The following is a 21,861-nucleotide window of genomic DNA, read 5'->3' as shown; positions in this document are numbered from 1 at the left end:
GGTCTCGGGGGGGGGGGGGGGGAGGGAGAGGGGGAGGGAGGGAGTGCTGGAAATGCTTTTGATAATGGGGGGTGGGGGAGGGGGCAAATCGGCTGCATGGTTTTGCACCCCCCTTGGTTTGAGACATGCGTGGTGCCGATTCGCACTCAATCCCACCTCTGCCGTCTCACTTTTCCTCCCCACTATTCCTCGCCTGTTTAAGATTTACAGGCTATTGGGAAGCTGGGGGCAGAAACAGGGTTTTTAAATATTAGCCAGCTGCAATTCACGTTCGAGATGCTGCAGCTTTTCGGGTCAGAGAAACAGTCGGGTAGATTTTACAGAGAGTTCAAGGCTGCCTGATTTTGGTCCTCCATTTGGACCCCCGGTTTCCCGATTAGCATTCCCCAAATCGCTGAATGCCAGCTTGTGAAATCCGCAATCCTGATCTTTAAACTCTTTATTCTCACAACCCAGCGCTACCAATTCAATTATAAGGGCTAGTGTCAGCGGTGCCTTTCAGGGCCGTGTAATATTTTATACTTTTTTGGTCGCTGGTCGAGAATGCAGAGTTTGAAGACCTGTGAATGAAGGGTGTCTGGTGCAGGGTTGTTTAATATTATTAAAGGCAGACGCAGGGTGTCGGGAAGGCTGCGTGACCTTGGAACAACGACAAAGGCGTTGCGTTGGCGAGAGCGATATTCACCTGAGAGGAAGGGACGTGGGGGGGGGGGGGGGGGGAGGCCGGGGAGGCTGATTCCTGGTCTGTAAACCAGCATACAGAAGGGCCCCCTCTACTGGGCGGGGTGGACGGAGGGGTGGACAGGGGGGGTTGTTTAAATATGCAAATTGGGGGTCCTATGCACACTCCGCCCACTTGTACCATGCGGTGAACGGCCCGTGAAAGAAAAGCAGGGGAGCGCTATCTGACGTAACTCAGCTTAACGTCTCATCCGAAAGACAGCACCTCCGACAGTGCAGCACCCCTTCAGCACCGCACTGGGCGTGTCAGCCTGGATTTATGCGCTCAAAGTCTCTGGAGCGGGTCTTGAACCCACAACCTTCTGACTCCGAGGCAAGAGAGCTGCCCACTGAGCCATGGCCGACACTTTTGTTAAAGTTAAATCTTTTTGCCAATCCAACCACCCTTTCTGCGGTGACCTTACTGACTTGCGATCTTTTTACACTTAGCAAAAAATGTCTTGCGAAACAGATCCCTGGCGTTAACCACAAAGAGAACTGTTACATTTTTGGACTATCGCACCTCAGTACCAGATATTTGGCCGATCTCTCGGGTCTTTGAACTTTCTACTGGTAGAAAGAAAGAAACCAAGACAAAAAATAATTCTAGCTAGTGCTTGCATGTGTCATTCCAAATATTCTAATTAAAAGCGTCTGAATGTACATGTTTATAAAACAAATCTAATGGTGACTGGAAATAAAGCATGTTATCCGGGTATAAAACACATGCAGTGTGTGCATGGTCCTCACTGCCAAAAAAACACTCCCCAGCCCTGGTTGGACAAGATTTAATCACATGACCTCCGGCCTCCAACCGCGCACACTCCCCCGCCCCCCCCCCCCCACATACCGCCATTGGCTGCCTCTCACTTCCATCCTCGCGGCGGCCAATCGGAAGGGAGACAGATTCTTCGTTACCCGATTGGATGATTCTCCGCCGTGAGTCAAACAGCCTTTCCCCCACCGCCTCTCCCGTCTTCAATATTTTTATAACTAATAATACCGTGTGCATAAAACAATAGAAAAGAAAACGCCATTTTTTTTTTTTAACGGCCCCTATGATTGGATTCCTGGAGACTCCAAGGCTACCCTGGTGGGTTGGTAACCGTGCCAAAGCCGAGCATTACCTCTCCACATTATCAGATGATGAGAGGTGGGTTCAGTGAAGGCTTGCTATTGAAAACTTTTGTTTTTCAAGCAGCCTCTGTGATCGTACAAGTCTGTGCATTTGCAGGAGAGCAGTTAGCAGCTCCAGTGTGAAGTGGAAAGATGCAGGTTTGTCCAGCGGCGATGACTCTATGATACAAAGCTCAGCGATATCTCGTACCTCACTCCAACTCTGGTACCTGAATACTTACTGAACGGACTGTACCATAAACAGGGGACGAAGGATGGTCCAAGCTTCCACACCTCATGGCATCATCATAGGCGGTCCCTCGTATCGAGGGTGACTTGCTTCCTCGCCAAAAAGGGATGAGTTCACAGGTGTTTCAATGAAGGACCTAATATTCCAGGTCCCGAACTACATCCTTGAAGGGTGGCAGATGCCTGTGTGTGGATTTTGTTAACGTGGGGTGACCGTTGCACACCAGCCACCACACGGGCTTGACAGAGCGAGGTCTTGGTCCAGCGGCAAGGGTTAACCAAGGCGACCGGAGACCTGCTCTGCTGCACGGACCTAGTGCGCTCACATATCGCACAGTGTGGGCTGGGCCCGTGCTGTCCCTGGGCCCTCGCCTCTTCTGGCCCCGGACTCACGCCTCTCCTGGGCCCCAGTCACGTCCCTCTACATAGGGAGTACATAGGTAAGTACCATGGAGCCTTGGGGGAGAGATGGGGAGTGAAGGGAGGCGAGCCCTCTGAATCTTTGCTCCTATCAGACCAGATTCGTCGCCATAGAATTAAAATCCCATCACTGTGCAGATATCACCAGTCGCTGATGTTTGCAGATTGGAGAAGCTGGTATTGTTTGAGCAAGAGAAGGTTAAGGGGGGAGATTGAACACAAGTGTTGAAAGCCATGAGGGATTTTGATAGAGTAGGTAGGGAGAAATTGTTTCCAGTTGCAGGAGGAGGTAGGGTCAGTAACCAAAGGAGACAGATTTAAGGTCATTGGCAAAAGAACCGGGGGGGAGGGAGATATTTTTTTCAAGCAGCGAGTTGTGATCTGGAATGCGCTGCCTGAAAGGGCGGTGGAAGCAGATTCAATAGTAACTTTCCAAAGGGAATTGGGTATATACCTGAATAGGAAAAAATTGCAGGGCTGTGGGGAAAGAGTGGGGGGGGGGGGAGGGCGATTGGGTAGTTTTTTCAAAGAGCCAGCACAGGCCTAATGGGCCAAATGGCCTCCTGCAATGCTGTCTGACTCTAAGAGGGTGGTAAGTATGTAAAACCAATTACTGGAGTAGACAAGGAACCTTAGTGGATTTCTAAAAAGGAATTAGCAACGAGCCAAGGGAACACTTTGGGTGGGTGGGCTCGACTACCTGAGACTGTGCTACTGTTTTTAAAACCACTTTTATCTAGAAAGGATGAAATTCATTCTTCTGCATAACTGTGTTAATTATGTCAAAAAAGGATGAAACATGATTGTCTATTTTATAAGAAATTGCACAAAGCAAGAATAAAATGCATTGGTAAGAATTTTGGCTTTGGTGGCGTGATGTATGTAGCACTCAAATCACTGACTCCACACAGTCTGGTGTTGTAGTAACTGCTGTGACCTTGGTCCTTTATTGTGTAACTCCAGAGTGCCCTTCAGGTGTGGTGGGCAGCCTTTTATACTCTGTCTCGCAGGTACTTTCGGGTCTCCCACCACAGTGCCCCTTGTGGCGCACCATTGTAACTGTACATTTAATGTACATGGACAATACATAACATCTCACTCCGCCCCCCAGTTCCAAAAGCAAATTGCCGGTAACCTCGGCCTGGTTCCCCCCCCATGTAGAGATTATGCTTGCGATCCGGTCCAAGTATGTGGTATTTGCAGTCCTTACATGGGTGATACAAGTACACAATCATAATCTCCAGTAGAAAGCAGGTACACATAGACAGTACATTTGTATGCGTTGAAGAGTTATATCAAAAGGTTGCAGGTACACTGAACAGTTATTAAATCCCAGCTCCACTAGGTGAGGTACGGTGGCAGCATACTGCCCCTTTTTGCTCGAGGTAATGGGCTGCGTTGAGACAGGGTATGGCAACTGGTGCGTTGCCTCTGTTCTCAGAAAATAGTTGCCTTTTGCGGCTTGTCTGCAGCCGCTGAACAATTGCATAAATCACATAAAATGAGAAATCGCATTCATCCATTAGTCATGTTAGTCACAGATCCAGTAACCCTTTTAACTGTGCATTGTGATATTAACTCTTTTCACCAATCTTGGCAATCATTTTAATCATAGTAATCATTTTAGCATCAAAATATTAACTCTTGTCATAAATCACGTCATCATACAAATCACAGTAATCATTTTGACTCACTCTTGCCCTTACAAAAGTCTCTTTGTGGGGACCGCCAATGGTGTAAAGCCCCTTTAAGACTCCCGGGTACATTTCCCTTTTAAGACGCCATTTTGATTTTTCCATGAGGTTCCTACTGGGCGCCGCCATTTTAGGTGCTCTGCTGGTGCCTGCCTGCCTCTCTCTGCAGAACTCTGCTGCCACGAGGCCCGCCTCCATCTTGAGCTCGCTGTGCTGCTGCCTGCTCTCCCTCTCTCTCTCTCCCCGCAAACAGCTGCCGACCAAAGCGGCCCGGTCAACCGTAGGTGGGAGCATGTCAAAACATGGAAATTTACAGCTCAGAAGGCGGCCATTTTGGCCCATCATGTCCGCGCCGGCCGACAAATAGCCGCACGGCCCTCGGTCAGCAGCCCTGAAGGTTACATATAAACCTATGAACAATGGCGGAAAGAGCACCCAAACCAACCAGTTGGCCTCATACAACTGCGACACCCCTTGCACTGAAACATTCTACACTCCACCCCAACCGGAGTCCTGGGAGAGGCAAAAAACCAGATTAAAAACCCAGGCCAATTTAGGGGAGAAATAAAATCTGGGAAATTTCCTCTCCGACCCATGCAGGCGATCGAAACTAGTCCGGGAGACCACTCTGGCCGTATTCGATTCCCTGCAGTACTTACCATTATTTCACCACTCGAGTGATGTCGTTGAACCTCTTTCCGCACCGAGTCACCGTCCGGTCCACCACCGACATGGCCGACACCTCTGCCCAAGCATGTCGGAAGCCCTGCCGAGAGGGCCTTGCCAGCCTCCTGCCCTCCACAGCTTGCCCCAGCGCCTCGACCTGGGGCATTGGTGAATCCGGTTACCCTCGTGCTGCCTCTCCGCCTCACCGTGTTTTGCACACCGCACACAACAAACGCAACTGATGAGAATGAGCAGCACCTACCTGCTTTCGTCGCAGCGCAATATCCCAGTATTCCCGTGAAAGTGCAATATCCTGGTATTTCCATCATACAGCAATAACCCAGTATTCCCGTCACAGCGCAATTTTCCCGTATTCCCGTCACAGCGCAATATGCCAGTGTTCCCGTCAAAGTGCAATATCCTGGTATTTCCGGTACACAGCAATAACCCGGTATTCCTGTCATACCGTAATATCCCAGTATTCCCGTCACAGTGCAATATCCCAGTTTCCTGTCACACCGCAATATCCCAGTATTCCCGTCACAGGACCTGCCCTTGAAGGCTGGGACCAGGTGCCTCATTCTGACTGAGGGAGAGAGAGGGGTCAGGTGTAATTGGATGCTCAGTCGTTGCTCCCGCCCCCTGCAGCGCCCCGCGGAGGCCATTTCCGTCCCCAACACCGCTCCGTACATCTTTTTCCACAAAAGTGCCTAATTTCGCTCCATTCTCCGCCCCATCTATCCGGGCAGTATTTCTTCATTTAATTCAAATCCAAGTGGGATAGAGGGCAATTTCCCTCTCCCCTCCCGATCTTTTTTTAATAAAAAACATCTCCCCTGGGGATCGTGTTGGCTTTATTTGTAACGATGATAACATGTCTTCCTCACTTTACGTGTTGCTGGTCAATAAAACGTGCCATTCCTTGCACACGGACAACTCTCTGTAAAAACTACTTATTTAAATGTTGTAAAAATAAAAAAATTGTTTGTGGGCCTAAAAACATACAATAGCATTACTGCAAGCGTGGAATGCTCGGTCTACCCATCGGGTAGAATTTATTCTGTGCACGAGTGTCACCGATACAAGTCACATGACCCGATTCCTTGGGGTGGAAGTTCAGTCCGTTGCCCTCTCCGTTTGCTCCCCGCAGGGGCGGTAATGGCGGCGTAAAGCATTTCCCCGGGCGGGCAGCCAGCTTCAAGCGCTCCGCTGGGACATTCGGTGCCAGTTTTGAGGGGGCGCGGAGCAGTACCGCCCCGGGAGAGGCGAGTCGGTGTTCAACGGCCCTGGTTGCGGCAAAGTTCTGAAATGTGTTTTCTAGGGGACCCATTGCGCCTCCTTGTGTGACCGCCTGGGAAAGCGGGCGGTCCAATCGGGCAGTGAGGGAAGGAACATCTACCTGAGGTAAGTGTGATTGTTTTTTTATTTTAGCGATGTATGTTGATGTGGCGTCAGTAAGGAATTGGGAATGTTTTTTTTGCCGATTTCTTCTTCCAGGGAAGCCTCTCTGAAGGCGCTCAGAGACCGGGTAGCTCAGGGTTTCCAGTTGCTCAGCCGGCCTAGTGCCCCAAGAGAGGTGTGGAGCGCAGGCCCAGCTTGTGAATTTTGCGGCTGCAGATGCAAACCATTTCCTGGCGCAAAATTTACCGCCCCACCGCCATAAAATGGGCGGTACCGAATTTCCACCCCGAGCGAGACAGACAGAGAGAGCAAGAGACAGAGAGAGAGAGAGAGAGACAGAGAGAGAGTGAGATAGAAAGTGAGAGACAGATAGAGAGCGAGAGACAGATAGAGCAAGAGACAGAGAGAGAGCGAGAGACAGAGAGAGCGAGGGAGAGAGAGAGAGACAGAGAGAGAGCGAGAGAGACAGAGAGAGAGAGCGAGAGACAGAGAGAGAGCGAGAGAGACAGAGAGAGCGAGAGAGACAGAGAGAGAGCGAGAGAGACAGAGAGAGAGTGAGATAGAAAGCGAGAGACAGATAGAGAGCGAGAGACAGATAGAGCAAGAGACAGAGAGAGAGCGAGAGACAGAGAGACAGAGAGAGCGAGGGAGAGAGAGAGAGACAGAGAGAGAGCGAGAGAGACAGAGAGAGAGAGCGAGAGACAGAGAGAGAGAGAGAGAGCGATAGACAGAGAGAGAGTGAGATAGAGAGAGCGAGATAGAGAGAGTGCGAGACAGAGAGTGAGCGAGAGATAGAGAGTGGGAGACAGAGAGAGCGAGAGACAGAGAGCGAGCAAGATAGAGAGAGTGCGAGATAGAGAGTGCGAGATAGAGAGTGAGCGAGAGACAGAGAGCGGGAGACAGAGAGAGCGCGAGATAGAGAGAGAGAGAGAGAGACAGAGCGAGAGACAGAGAGAGCGAGATAGAGAGAGCGAGATAGAGAGAGAGTGAGAGACAGAGAGAGACAGAGAAGCGAGAGACAGAGAGAGAGCGAGAGACAGAGAGAGAGCGAGATAGAGAGTGAGCGAGAGACAGAGAGAGAGGGAGACAGAGAGAGCGCGAGATAGAGACAGAGTGAGACAGAGAGACAGCGAAGTGAGAGACAGAGAGTGAGAGTGAGAGACAGAGAGAGAGCGAGAGACAGAGAGAGAGCGAGAGACAGAGAGAGAGTGAGAGAGACAGAGAGAGAGTGAGAGAGAGGCAGAGAGAGAGCGAGAGACAGAGAGCGAGAGAGTGAGAGACAGAGCGAGCGAGACAGAGAGCGAGCGACAGACAGAGAGCGAGAGACAGAGAGCACGAGTTCCCATCCCAGGTTCCCATCACGTATTGTATGGGGTTAATCACATCGGGTTAATTATGATATTCCGACATTTACAGTGTGTTTTCTGCTTGATGCCGCGTGGAATGTTGTTGATGCAGAGAGAGAGAGAGAGACCTTGATGCGCACACCAGCTTGTTTATGGGACGATCGGCGCCTCGAGATCTCATGCTTTGTGGAAGAACAGCTGGGGCCTTACAGATTAGGAGTTGGCCAGAAGCCACATGCACCCATGTTTGTTCAATAGTATAAAGGAACCGCACTGTCCCGTAGCTCTTTGAACTTCACCTTGGACCGTGATTCGCGAGCGGTGCTGGGACCCCCAAGGCTCCAGACCAGCCGTCGTTGTGGAGTTCCCGACAGGCCGAAGGCTGTGAGCTTTGTTGCATCTTATCATACTTCTCTTTTCTTCGTAAACTGTATTATTATGTTTCTTTTCTCTCAGTAAACAGTGTTTTATCTTTACTTCATTTGTCTTGTCTCTTATTTAACATTCATCCAGATCCCGAACCTGGGTCTATTATTATCGATCCAAAACATTTTGGCGTCACGAACAGGATCTGGTAAAATGTTTAAGAGAAAAGACAAGCAGTCTCCTGCTGCGGGAGAGAAGTATAGAATACCAGGGTGGGGCACGAGGGATGAGGGTTTTGGCTCTCTTGCCAATGTGCTAGCCCGGTTTGGACCCCCGCAACATTGGGATACGCAGTTATTGGAACAGAGCAAAGATAGAGCCGTACTCCACGTGGTACTGTCGCTCCTGGAGTAAGCGGACTTCCCACAGGAGAAAAGTAGTCCCCCACAATTGGGATGGATTTTGTTGACAGCATTAAGGGTGATGTGTAAACAACTTAAGGAAAGTGAGGCAGAAAACCTACAGTTAAAAACAACTGTTAAGGTTTTGGAAAGTCAAAACTCGACCCTGACTGAAGCGATCCGCACTGCACAAGAACGAGCTGACAAGGTCAATGAACATCAGAAACTTTAATATGCCGTCTGGCGACAGTACAAAATAAAAAGAAAGCCAGGCGATGAAAATTACAGATGGATTTGAAATATATCCTTTGTACTGCACTGATTTGCTGCTGCATGTGGTTTGTACTTGCTCAGTCAGATCCCAGTGAGTGTTTAAAAGCCAATGCAGAATCGTGTGGGGAATGTATACAAGCTGGAAAAAATTGTGGGTGTTGCACCAAAAATATCTGGTACTCCTCTGACTCAGAATATGAGTGGACAGCTGGAGAGGGGGGGGGGAACGGGAGAAAACTAAAGACCTTCCCCCATACGCTCCGAGCACGGAAGCTAGACCCCTTATAACAAATAAGACGAAATAGCAAGATGGGGAACAGCCGGTAACCACTAGAGAGGTGCAAAGAAGGGATCACCCGACTACATGAGCATGTGGCTGAATACCCACAAACAGCTGAGAGTGAACTTACGCAGTCGTCTGTCAGTTTAACCCAGGAGTCACCGATCTCCTGGGGCGTGTCTTTTGAACAGTTAACACCTGAAGAACGTAGCCATGCCTGGTTCACAGATGGCTCAGCGGTCTGGCAAAACAGCCTTCGGCGATGGCAAGCCGCTAACTTCAATCCAAAATCCCAGACAATTGTGCATGACGAGGGCGTGGGAGGCTCCAGCCAGCTAGCAGAACTAGCAGCTGTAGTCCTTGCGTTAGAAGAGGAACAGCAACAAGTACACATATATACTGACTCATGGGCGGTAGCCAATGGCATGGCGAGCTGGATACAAAACTGGCAAGAACATAACTGGCAAATAACTGGGAAAGACTTGTGGGGAAAGCACCTATGGGAACAAATACGGTCCAAAGCCCAGAAGATGAAAATAACTGTATATCATGTGGACGCTCACATGAAAAACACTTCAAAGACCTCTGAATATAATAACACCGTTGATAATATAGCCCGGGTACGGGCTGTCAAAGAGGCAGAAGAGGAAGAATATGGCATAGGCAAGTGGGCCCACCACAAATCTGGACATTTGGGCATTCAGGGTACGATACAATGGGCACGAAATAGGGGGTTACATTTGACTACGGACGGTGGTAAACAGATCATAAACACCTGTGAAATTTGTCAAAAGGTGAAGCATTTTCCCCTACAACGACAACCCGGTGCCCATATTAAGAGAGGGACTCAAACAGCACAAATATGGCAAGTTGATTATGTAGGACCTTTACCATTGCAACAACGGTTCCAATATTTGCTGTTGATACCTATTCTGGACTTTTGATAGCTTATCCAGTAACTAAAGGGAATCAACAAAGTACGATTAAAGGACTGGAGAATTTAATCACATACTACGGTGAGCCAGCAGAAGTACAGTCCGATAATGGGTCGCACGTCACAGGTCAAACAGTGCAACAGTGGGCGGTAGACAACGGGATCTATTGGATGTTCCACATACCTTACTATCCGCAAGCTGCAGGGTTAATAGAACGCATGAATGGACTACTTAAGCAACAGATTAAAATATTAACTCCCACTAACACATTGCAAGGGTGGTTAAAGGTCTTACCACAAGCAGTGCACAATCTGAATCACTGACCATTGCGGGGTGAACTCCCATAAGCCACATGTTAGGCAAAGTTAGTGTCCCTACTATTGAAAAAGGAAATCAGACTGAGAACACAGTTTGTGAAGGAGGAAAAGTGTGGGTGCAGTACCCCCAGAAACCCTTACAAGCAGGGGAAATCTTAGCAAAAGGAGAAGGAAACACTTATTGGGTGCTCCTGACTGGTCAAGATATTCCTCTCTGTGCTGACAAGGATAAATTGACTAAACGAGGCTGAAATTAATAAACTTATGCTTCCTCCCACAGGAATTCTGTCCAAAATGGCGACTTACCAACTGGTGCTGGCCAGTCTCTGTGTCTCGTTATCTGTGACTGTGCTGCTTCCATCCTCCAACACAGCATGGGATGGCCGTATAGGGTGGCGGTTAGCTAACACTGATCGTACACAAGACAATTTTAACTGTCCTTCCGGGCAAGCCTGCACCATAGGACACTGGAGCGTTACTTGTGACACATGCGGGTACTGGGGAGGCCCAGGACAGGTGTGATTAACAGTAAGCACGGGGGCCAGCATCACGTTATCAATCAAGTGGCAAAAAGATATGACAATGATATGCAATGTGCACCCCAATGTGTCGTTATTGCACAACGTCACATGGTTAAGGAGTTGGGCCTGCAGCATTACGTCAAGCAATGGCACTATGTCAGACGAAATTAAGTTAAATACATCTCTATGGTATGGATGTACAAATGCCTCCGTAATCACTGGTAGGGGGATTATGGGCCACTTTTGGTCAATGTGTGTAGTTAAGCATTCTAAGAACCCCATGGATCATTGGCAACGACTACACTCTACATGTACACCTGTGCTTACACCCCCACCCATATTAAATCTCACACTACAAGTCCGGTATGCGGACAAGCCGTCTGACACTTGTAATATAATAACAATTAAAGCAAATCTGAAAACGTTAGTGAGACAAAAGCGTGATATAGTAGCCACAATATTAGGAGGCGTAGGAACAGGAATAGGAGCATTAAACTCGATGGATATCGAGACCGTACAAAACAAAATACAAAAGGTAGGGAGACTCACCGGAGATGCAATTCAATTGCGAAATGCATGGGACAGAGGTCTCACAGAACAGATGTTTTCTAGTTGGCTGTTGGACGTAATGCGATGGGAACACATAGATAAAACTACCCGAGACAGGGAGTGTCACCGAACCACAACAAGAATTAGGTCATCTCACACAATGCATGTTTGAAGAAGTAACCCGGCAACTAGGCCGAGTTAGAACGTATTACCATGTCAGGGCATGCAGATAGTTGGAGCAAAATATTCCACTTCGGCAACAGAAATCTAGGGCTAAAACCTGTGATATTGTGATACTGACTATTCTCATGGTAAAGTTACACCCCTGGTCATCACAATGTGTATGTTGCACAACCGGTTTTAGCCCTAGATTTCTGTTGCCGAAGTGGAATATTTTGCTCCAACTATCTGCATGCCCTGACATGGTAATACGTTCTAACTCGGCCTAGTTGCCGGGTTACTTCTTCAAACATGCATTGTGTGAGATGACCTAATTCTTGTTGTGGTTCGGTGACACTCCCTGTCTCGAGTAGTTTTATCTATGTGTTCCCATCGCATTACGTCCGACAGCCAACTAGAAAACATCTGTTCTGTGAGACCTCTGTCCCATGCATTTCGCAATTGAATTGCATCTCCAGTGAGTCTCCCTACCTTTTGTATTTTGTTTTGTAAGGTCTCGATATCCATCGAGTTTAATGCTCCTATTCCTGTTCCTATGCCTCCTAATATTGTGGCTAATATATCACGCCTTTGTCTCACTGACGTTTTCAAATTTACTTTAATTTGGTGCCAGTTTATAGTGCTTTCCCCACCTGTATGGCCAGAATCTGTGGGTACCCGTGTTCAAGGGTGGATACATTGATGCTAGCAATAGAACTCACCAAGCTCAAGATTGTCAAATATGGCCTTTCGGTATGGTGTGTCCTTTGCACACACCTGTGTTTGAACCATGCTCCCTACAGCATACAGCGGGAACATGTATTTGGACACTTGTACCATACAATGATACAATTTTACATGAAATCGGACAGAATCAGGTTTGTATTACTAGTGTCTATCCTCCTCTAAATGCTTGCTTTAAAGATGTGTATACCATATATGACCTTCATTCTAAAAGGTCATATCGATTGGGATAATGGAAAAATGTTGTGCGCCATCGCACCGTCCTAGGCATTACTAACCTTCCTCCCACTGCAGACCAAACTCGTTTAGCTCCATTTCTAAAAGATAATCAAAAAGTCACTGACGAATTGAGCAAACGAGGGCGTACTCTTCATACTCTGCAAGTTGCGATGAGTTACAGTAAAGGCGCCTTGGTCAGAGTTGCAACAACGGTCACTGACCTTACGGCACACCATTGGTGGGACAGCTTTTACGGATGGTCCCCAAAAACATCCGCCGCTTTGAAGCTGTTAATACATCCTATCGTTGTTTTACTCGGCGTGTTATTACTGATATTAATGCTCGTATGTATTCTTTGGTGTAGATTGCGGACGTTGCTTGTGCATACTCAGCGTGTAACTGATGCATTACGCCTTCAACTCGATTATATTACTTAGAATGTCTAAATATCAAGGGTGGACTGTATTGTATAGGGTTAATCACATCGGGTTAATTATGATATTCCGACATTTACAGTGTGTTTTCTGCTTCATGTCTCGTGGAATGTTGTTGATGCAGAGAGACACCTTGATGCACACACCAGCTTGTTTATGGAACGATCGGCGCCTCGAGGTCTCATGCTTTGTGGAAGAACAGCTGGGGCCTTACAGATTAGGAGTTGGCCATAAGCCGCATGCACCCATGTTTGTTCAATAGTATAAAGGAACGGAACTGTCCCGTAGCTCTTTGAACTTCACCTTAAAAAACATAGAAAATAGGTGCAGGAGCAGGCCATTCGGCCCTTCTAGCCTGCACCGCCATTCAATGAGTTCATGGCTGAACATGAAACTTCAGTACCCCCTTCCTGCTTTCACGCCATAACCCTTGATCCCCCGAGTAGTAAGGACTTCATCTAACTCCCTTTTGAATATATTTAGTGAATTGGCCTCAACTACTTTCTGTGGTAGAGAATTCCACAGGTTCACCACTCTCTGGGTGAAGAAGTTTCTCCTTATCTCGGTCCTAAATGGCTTACCCCTTATCCTTAGACTGTGACCCCTGGTTCTGGACTTCCCCAACATTGGGAACATTCTTCCTGCATCCAACCTGTCCAAACCCATCAGAATTTTAAACGTTTCTATGAGGTCCCCTCTCACTCTTCTGAACTCCAGTGAATACAAGCCCAGTTGATCCAGTCTTTCTTGATAGGTCAGTCCCACCATCCCGGGAATCAGTCTGGTGAATCTTCGCTGCACTCCCTCAATAGCAAGAATGTCCTTCCTCAAGTTAGGAGACCAAAAACTGTACACAATACTCCAGGTGTGGCCTCACCAAGGCCCTGTACAACTGTAGCAACACCTCCCTGCCCCTGTACTGAAATCCCCTCGCTATGAAGGCCAACATGCCATTTGCTTTCTTAACCGCCTGCTGTACCTGCATGCCAACCTTCAATGACTGATGTACCATGACACCCAGGTCTCGTTGCACCTTCCCTTTTCCTAATCTGTCACCATTCAGATAATAGTCTGTCTCTCTGTTTTTACCACCAAAGTGGATAACCTCACATTTATCCACATTATACTTCATCTGCCACGCATTTGCCCACTCACCTAACCTATCCAAGTCACTCTGCAGCCTCATAGCATCCTCCTCGCAGCTCACACTGCCACCCAACTTAGTGTCATCCGCAAATTTGGAGATACTACATTTAATCCCCTCGTCTAAATCATTAATGTACAATGTAAACAACTGGGGCCCCAGCACAGAACCCTGCGGTACCCCACTAGTCACTGCCTGCCATTCCGAAAAGTACCCATTTACTCCTACTCTTTGCTTCCTGTCTGCCAACCAGTTCTCAATCCATGTCAGCACACTAACCCCAATCCCATGTGCTTTAACTTTGCACATTAATCTCTTGTGTGGGACCTTGTCGAAAGCCTTCTGAAAGTCCAAATATACCACATCAACTGGTACTCCTTTGTCCACTTTATTGGAAACATCCTCAAAAAATTCCAGAAGATTTGTTAAGCATGATCTCCCTTTCACAAATCCATGCTGACTTGGACCTATCATGTCACCATTTTCCAAATGCGCTGCTATGACATCCTTAATAATTGATTCCATCATTTTACCCACTACTGAGGTCAGGCTGACCGGTCGATAATTCCCTGCTTTCTCTCTCCCTCCTTTTTTAAATCACCTTGGACCGTGATTAGCGAGCGGTGCCGGGACCCCGAAGGTTCCTGACCAGCCGTCGTTGTGGAGTTCCCGACAGGCCGAAGGCTGTGGGCTTTGTTGCATCTTATCATACTTCTCTTTTCTTCGTAAACTGTATTATGTTTCTTTTCTCTCAGTAAACGGTGTTTTATCTTTACTTCATTTGTTTTGTCTCTTATTTAACATTCATCCAGATCCCGAACCTGGGTCTATTATTATCGATCCAAAACACATCACCACACCATTCAACTGATCCTTTAATGGCTCAAGTCTTCGCCAAATAACGTTATCAACAGCATATATTTGCCTCGTGTCCTTTTTACATTAAATGTACAGCCCAGAAACAGGCCATTGGGCCCAACGGGTCCATGCTGGTGTTCCTGCTCCACACGAGCCCCCTCCCACCCTTCTTCATCTCACCCCATCAGCATATCCTTCTATTCCTTTCTCCCTCATGTGTTTATCCAGCTTCCCCTTAAATGCATCGATGCTAATCATCTCAACCACTCCCTGTGGCAGCGTGTTCCACATTCTCACCGCTCTCTGGGTAAAGAGGTTTATCCTGAATTCCTGATTAGATGTATTAGTGACCATCTTATATTGATGGTCCCTAGCTTTGGTCTCAACACAAGAGGAAACATTCTCTAAATTTACCCTATCAAACCCCTTCATAATCTTAAACACCTCAATCAGGTCAGCCCTCAGCCCCATCTTTGAGAGAAAAGAGCCCCAGCCTGTTCAATCTTTCCTGATGGTTAGAACCTCTCAGTTCTGGTATCATCCTTTAAATCTATTTTGCATTTTCTCCAGTGCCTCTAGATCCTTTTTATAATATGGAGACCAGAACTGTGTACAGTGCACCAAAGGGGAGAGGGAAGGCAATGAGGGAGTGGGGCAGGGAGGGGGAGGGAATGAGGGGGCAAGGCACAGATGGGATTGAGGGGTCGGGGCAGGGAAGGGGGTGGGAATGAGGGGGAATGAGGGGCGGACCATGGAGGGAGCTGGGTGGGGAAAGGGGGAGGGAATGAGGGAGGGAATGAGGGGCAGACCAGGGAGGGAACGGGGTGGGGGAAGGGGGAGGGAATGAGGGGGAATGAGGGGTGGACCAGGGAGGGGGCAGGGTGGGGGAAGAGGGTGGGAATGAGGGGGAATGAGGGGCGGACCAGGGAGGGGGCGGAGTGGGGGAAGAGGGTGGGAATGAGGGGCGGGCCAGGGAGGGAGCGGGGTGGGGGAAGAGGGTGGGAATGAGGGAGGGAATGAGGGGCAGACCAGGGAGGGAACGGGGTGGGGGAAGAGGGGGGGAATGAGGGGCGGATCAGGGAGTGGGTGGGGTGGGGGAAGGGGGAGGAATGAGGGGCGGGCCAGGGAGGGGGCAGTGAGACTCCACACCTGTAGCACCAACTCAGAAAATAACATCTTACCCCCCAACCCTCCTCGTAACAATAAAACAAATATTTCTCTCCACAAGGAAGGAGGAGAGATATGGTGAACAGCCAAAGGATAATTTAGCAGGGCTTGGAGAAGCAAAGGCCGGACCAATGAGAAGGGATTTTAGAAGGTGGTGCAAGGTAGGAGGAGAGCAATGAGAATGGAGAGGACCCAACTGTCGGGGAAGATTGAACAAGCACGAGGATCTTTTCTCTGGAAGAGAGAAGATTAAGAGGAGACCTGATAGAGGTCTTTAACATCATGAAGGGGTTCGCTAGGATGGATGTGGAGAAATTGGGGCTGAAATTCGTGTTGGATGATAGCAAATCTCCAGCCCGTTTTACACACTGCCCAATTTTCATTTAAACTGCCTTCCACGGACGTTTGGTTCATCCTGAGGTTGTGAAAAGCTCTTAACTGAGGTCCCACAACCCTGGTACCATTCTAGTAAATCTCCTCCGCACCCTCTCCAAGGCCTTGACATCCTTCCTAAAGTGTGGTGCCCAGAATTGAACACACTACTCCAGCTGGGGCCTAACCGGTGTTTTATGAAGGTTTAGGATAACTTCCTTGCTTCTGTACACTGTGCCTCTATTTATAAAGCTAAGGATTCCCGTATGCTTTTTTAACAGCCTTCTCAACTTTCAAAGATTTCTATATTTTAACCACCAGGACTCTCAGTTCCTGCGTTCACTTCAAACATTGTATCATTTAGTTTATTTTGCCTTTCTTTATTCTTCCTACCAAAATGCATCACTTTACATTAAACTTCATCTGCCATGTGTCTGCCCATTTCATCAGTCTGTCTATGGCCTCCTGAAGTCTGCCACATTATCCTTCATCAACCTTCTCCATTATTTCATTCAAGAACTCGATCAAGTTAGTCACACGTGATTTGCCTTTAACAAGTCCGTGCTGACTTTCATTTATTATCCCATTTTCTTCCAATTTATTTTGTTCCAGATTACCGACTTTAAAAGTTTCCCCAGCACCGACACGAGCCTGTAGTTGCTGGGTTTATCCCTCTTCCCTTTTTTGAACAGGGTTGTAATATTTGCAATCCTCCAGTCCTCTGGCACTACTCCCATAACCAAGGAGGATTGGAAGATTGTGGCCAGAGCCACTGCAATTTCCACCCTTACTTCCCTCAACAACCTGAGATGCATCCCATCCGGAGTGGGTGACTTTTCTACTTTGAATGCCGCCAAACTTCTAAGTGTCTGCTCTTCATCTATTTTTATCCTATCCAATTTCTCTACCCGCTCCTCCTTTACTGTGACATTGGCATACTTCAACACCTTGTATTTATATAGCATCGTTAACATAGTAAAACGTCCCATGGTGCTTCACAGCGACGCTACCAGCCACATAAGGAGAAATTAGGACAGGTGACTAAAGGTTTGGTCAAAGAGTGAGGTTTCAAGGAGAGTCTTAAAGAAGGAGGAAGACGTGGAGAACATTTCTATAGCGCCTTTCACATCCTTGGGACGCCTCAGAGTGTTTTACAGCCACTAAAGTACTTTTTCAAGTGCAGTCACTGTTGTAATGTACGAAACGCGGCAGCCAATCAACACACAGCAAGCTCCCACAAACAGCAATGTGATAATGACTGTTTCACTGATGTTGGTTGAGGGATAAATATTGGCCCAGGACACCAGAGGGGATGGGGTGATTAACCCCCCACCCCCGCTTTTCTTTGAACAATGGCCGTGGGATCTTTTACTTCCACCTGAGAGGGCAGACGGGACCTCAGTTTAACGTCTCATCCGAAAGACGGCACCTCCAACAGTGCAGCACTCCCTCAGCACTGCACTGGAGTGTCAGCCTAGATTATGTGTTCAAGTCCCCTGGGGGGGGGTGGAACTTGAACCCATGACCTTCTGACTCAGAGGAGACACAGATATTAACAACCAGCAGAAATTATCTATTTGCGGGAGCCATGTGGGCTTTTCAAATTCACACCAATACAGTGTTCAACTGTGCTTATTTCCTCGCTCACATTATTATTGAACAGTTTAGATCTCCTTATTAGGAACTGTTATAGTTTCAAATTCTGAGAAAACATATTCAAAGTTACCAGTGACAAAATGGCACTGACTGATATTTATCCCTCAACCAACATCACTAAAAACTCGGGTGGGCGTAAAAGATCCCACGGCCACTACTTCGAAGAAGAGCAGAGGAGTTATCCCCGACGTCCTGGGACCAATATTCATCCCTCAACCAACATCACTAAAACAGATTATTTGGTCATTACAGGTGTAGTACCTAAAATCCGGAACCCTCGGGACCAAGGCCTTTCCCGATTCCGGGCCTTTCCTCCGGACTTTCGATTTGCTCTCTGGCGTCACGAATCCGGAAACAGCCGAGCCCAGGTTTTGGATATTTCCGGATTTCGGAACGTCAGGAAGTGGGGGGTGGGGTTCCTGCCGAGGAGCTGTTCGGGCAGTCTGGCCCCGCCAAGGATGGTGTCAGGCGGGGCCCTGCCGATGAGGTGTTCGGGCGGGCCTGCGAGGAGGCCCCGAGGTAAGGGCAGCGGTGGCGAGGCGAGGCCCCAAGGTCGTCGGGTCTGGATTCCGGAACATTCCGGATTCCCGATGCTGCACCTGTATCACATTGCTGTTAGTGGGAGCTTGCTGTGCTCAAATTGGCTGCCGCGTTTCCCACATTACAACAGTGACTACACTCCAAAAGTACTTCACTGGCTGTAAAGCGCTTTGGGAGGTCCGGAAATTATGAAAGGCCATATAGCTGGAGATTGGGAGAATCCCTGGGAATTTTAGGGAAGATGCGTGCGATATACCACATAACCTTCGGAGTGCAAAGGTAACTGACCTGCCGCTCATTACATTGGTTCAAAAACTAGATTGTTACTATAGCGACAGGACTACCCATTCACCATAAATTAGTGGTGTTAACAAAGTTATGACAGTATTAAAAGTGAATTTCAAAGATCACATGATAGGATTTAAAAAAAAAACGGATGCTAACTGATTGACTTCCCAATCCGAGCTCGTTATCTGGGAGGTGTTGCCTTGGTCCCGGTTTCTTTAGATGGTTTTTGAATCCTGTTCACCAGATTTCAGTCTCTGCTGTATCTCATCTGCCTCTGGTCTCGCACTGGCAGTTTCACTCAGCATTTTCCGGATCAAGAGACTCTGAGGGCGACAGACACAAAAGAGCTTGAACATCCACCGTCAACTGACCGCGCAACAGAAAATATGTTCCCAAACCGCGCTGAGATGTTGCAGTTACCTCAGAGCGGCACTTTTCATCAAAGGGTGCAGGAAAGTTGCCCTTTCGAATTTCTGGCCATTTCTAAATAAAGCAAAAATAATCACCAAAAGCACTGATGGTTATTCCTCTACTTTATCTCCCCACAGCCCACACAGGTACTGACGTTCCCATTCCTCCCCCCCATCCCCCGCCAGACACCTCACCTTTTTAATTCATTCCCGGGATGTAGGCGTCGCTGTCTAGGCCGGCATTTATTGCCCGTCCCTAATTGCCCCTTGAGAAGGTGGTGGTGAGCCGCCTTCTTGAACCACTGCAGTCCGTGTGGTGAAGGTGCTCTCACAGTGCTGTTAGGGAGGGAGCTCCAGGATTCTGACTCAGCAACAATGAAGGAACGGCGATATATTTCAGGATGGTGTGTGACTTGGAGGGGAACTTGGAGGTGGTGGTGTTCCCATGCACCTGCTGCCCTTGTCCTTCTAGGTGGTAGAGGTCGCGGGTTTGGGAGGTGCTGCCGAAGAAGCCTTGGCGAGTTGCTGCAGTGCATCTTGTAGATGGTACACACTGCAGCCACGGTGCGCCGGTGGTGGAGGGAGTGAATGTTGAAGGTGGTGGATGGGGTGCCAATCAAGCGGCCTGCTTTGTCCTGGATGGTGTCGGGATGTTGATGTGGGGGTTACGGTGATGGTAATGCCGTTGAATGTCAAGGGGCGATGGTTAGACTCTCGCTTGTTGGAGATAGTCAGTTAAGGGACAGTTAATTAAGTGAGGTTTGATTGTCGGGACTGGAGGAGGCCATCAGAGCCCAGTCAACATTGCCCTCACCCAATGACCACACGCCCGCACATATCCAGTCCAGGCCGCTAGGTGGCGATAAGGAGATCGAACCAAGTTCCCGCCCCTAACCCCAGGGAGCTGCAGCTGATTGCAGCCACTCCGACTGCTGCCTCGGTTGAAAGACTATTTAAGCAGAGGCCAAGGATTGGACCTGGGACCCCCCACACGGCTGGGGGCTGAAACAGTCACTAGCAATGTTTACAGGTTTTGATACTGTTACAAACATCTCCGATTTACGGCAGTCCCCACACTTGTCCCACCTGCTCTGTTCCTGGGCAGAGGATTCCGGGCCCAGGGAGCCCCAGGCACTAGGCCCCAGGCACTAGGCCTCATGCCCCTCCTATGCTGCTGGCCTTGCAAGGGAAGCACTGACGATTATCAGCTACCCCAATATATATAAATGACTAACATACCTCGGATCTTTCTGTTACGGTCCCATGACGTATCCACAGGAGCCGAAAGAAAATGAGCCCCAGTGCAAAGATGTCGACTTTGTGGTCATAACCCTCCCCTCTAACCTGCAGAGAGAGGTCAAGCAGGTTCAAAATAGGTCAATGACAGCTGTGGAATTCCCTCCTTAAACCTCTCTTTCCTCCTTTAAGATGCTCTTTAAAATCTACTTCTTTGACCAAGTCCTGCCCAAATATCTCATCTGGCTCGGTGTCAAATTTTGCGCCTTGGGACGTTTTACTATGTTAAAGGCGTTATATAAATGCAAGTTATTGCTATGGGAAAAGGCTCAGACCTTTTCGGGCCTAGTGACTTTTTTCCTGCTCCTAAAACTCTTTCGACTGTTGAGAGTTTTTAAGTGCAGTGAAACATTCTTCTGAACTAAGAATTTCAGTAACAATCTGTTGGAAAGCTCCACCATACATATGGGCCTCGGCAATGAGAAATGTTGGGAGCAACGTTCCATGGAGGACTAGAGTTGCCATCTGATTGGATGTGTTCATAGAATTACCGAGAATGTACAGCACAGAAACCGTGCATTCGGCCCAACTGGTCTGTGCTGGTGCTTACCTCCTAACCACCTCGACAGCTGCCTCCGGTTCTCCTCAGGAGCATTACCAGGCAAAATTTGACACCGAGCCAGCCTCCACAGCTCTCTGAGGCAGCGAATTCCACAGATTTACAACCCTGAGAGAGAAGAAATTTCTCCTCATCTCTGTTTTAAATGGGCGGCCCCTTATTCTAAGATCATGCCCTCTAGTTCTAGTCTCCCCTATCAGTGGAAACATCCTCTCTGCATCCACCTTATCAAGCCCCCTCATAATCTGATACATTTCGATAAAATCACCTCTCATTCTTCTGAATTCCAACGAGTAGAGGCCCAATCTACTCAACCTTTCCTCATAAGTCAACCCCCTCAACTCCGGAATCAACCGAGTGAACCTTCTCTGAACTGCCTCCAAAGCAGGTATATCCTTTCGTAAATATGGAAACCAAAACTGCACGCAGTATTCCAGGTGTGGCCTCACCAATACCCTGTATAACTGTAGCAAGATTTCCCTGCTTTTATACTCCATCCCCTTTGCAATAAAGGCCAAGATTCCATTGGCCTTCCTGATACTTGCTGTACCTGCATACTAACCTTTTGTGTTTCATGCACAAGTGCCCCCAGGTCCCGCTGTACTGCGGCACTTTGCAATTTTGCAATCTTGCTGATCTGCATTCCCATTAATCGAGACTCCATGCCAGGTCCAGTTACATCGAATGTACAGCACAAAAACAGGCCACTCGGCTTAACAAGTCTATGCCGGTGTTTATAATCCACACCAGCCTCCTCCCAC

At 48.3% G+C, this 21,861-nt stretch overlaps 2 protein-coding genes across 2 annotated transcripts in view; one reads left to right on the top strand and one right to left on the bottom strand.

The window, feature by feature from the left end:
- Window positions 1–18,530, top strand: part of slc35f3b (solute carrier family 35 member F3b) — an 87,687-nt gene extending 69,157 nt beyond the window's left edge. Inside the window, exons 8-11 of the mRNA XM_070884644.1 lie at window positions 4,308–4,479; window positions 6,187–6,269; window positions 6,363–6,441; window positions 18,366–18,530. Of these exons, the coding sequence (XP_070740745.1) occupies window positions 4,308–4,479; window positions 6,187–6,269; window positions 6,363–6,441; window positions 18,366–18,530 (499 nt within the window). The remainder of the gene's footprint in view (window positions 1–4,307; window positions 4,480–6,186; window positions 6,270–6,362; window positions 6,442–18,365) is intronic.
- A 207-nt stretch (window positions 18,531–18,737) lies between these two features.
- Window positions 18,738–21,861, bottom strand: part of eif2ak2 (eukaryotic translation initiation factor 2-alpha kinase 2) — a 140,408-nt gene continuing 137,284 nt past the window's right edge. Inside the window, exons 19-21 of the mRNA XM_070884643.1 lie at window positions 20,485–20,589; window positions 19,256–19,318; window positions 18,738–19,158 (exon numbers count right to left, since the gene is read on the bottom strand). Coding sequence (XP_070740744.1) covers window positions 19,051–19,158; window positions 19,256–19,318; window positions 20,485–20,589 — 276 coding nt within the window. The 3' untranslated portion in view covers window positions 18,738–19,050. The remainder of the gene's footprint in view (window positions 19,159–19,255; window positions 19,319–20,484; window positions 20,590–21,861) is intronic.

This window comes from Pristiophorus japonicus, chromosome 7 (assembly GCF_044704955.1).
Source record: "Pristiophorus japonicus isolate sPriJap1 chromosome 7, sPriJap1.hap1, whole genome shotgun sequence".
In the NCBI taxonomy this organism is placed as follows: Eukaryota; Metazoa; Chordata; class Chondrichthyes; family Pristiophoridae; genus Pristiophorus; species Pristiophorus japonicus.
The sequence above is the reverse complement of the archived record's forward strand: the minus strand, read 5'-3'. Positions and strand labels throughout refer to the sequence as shown.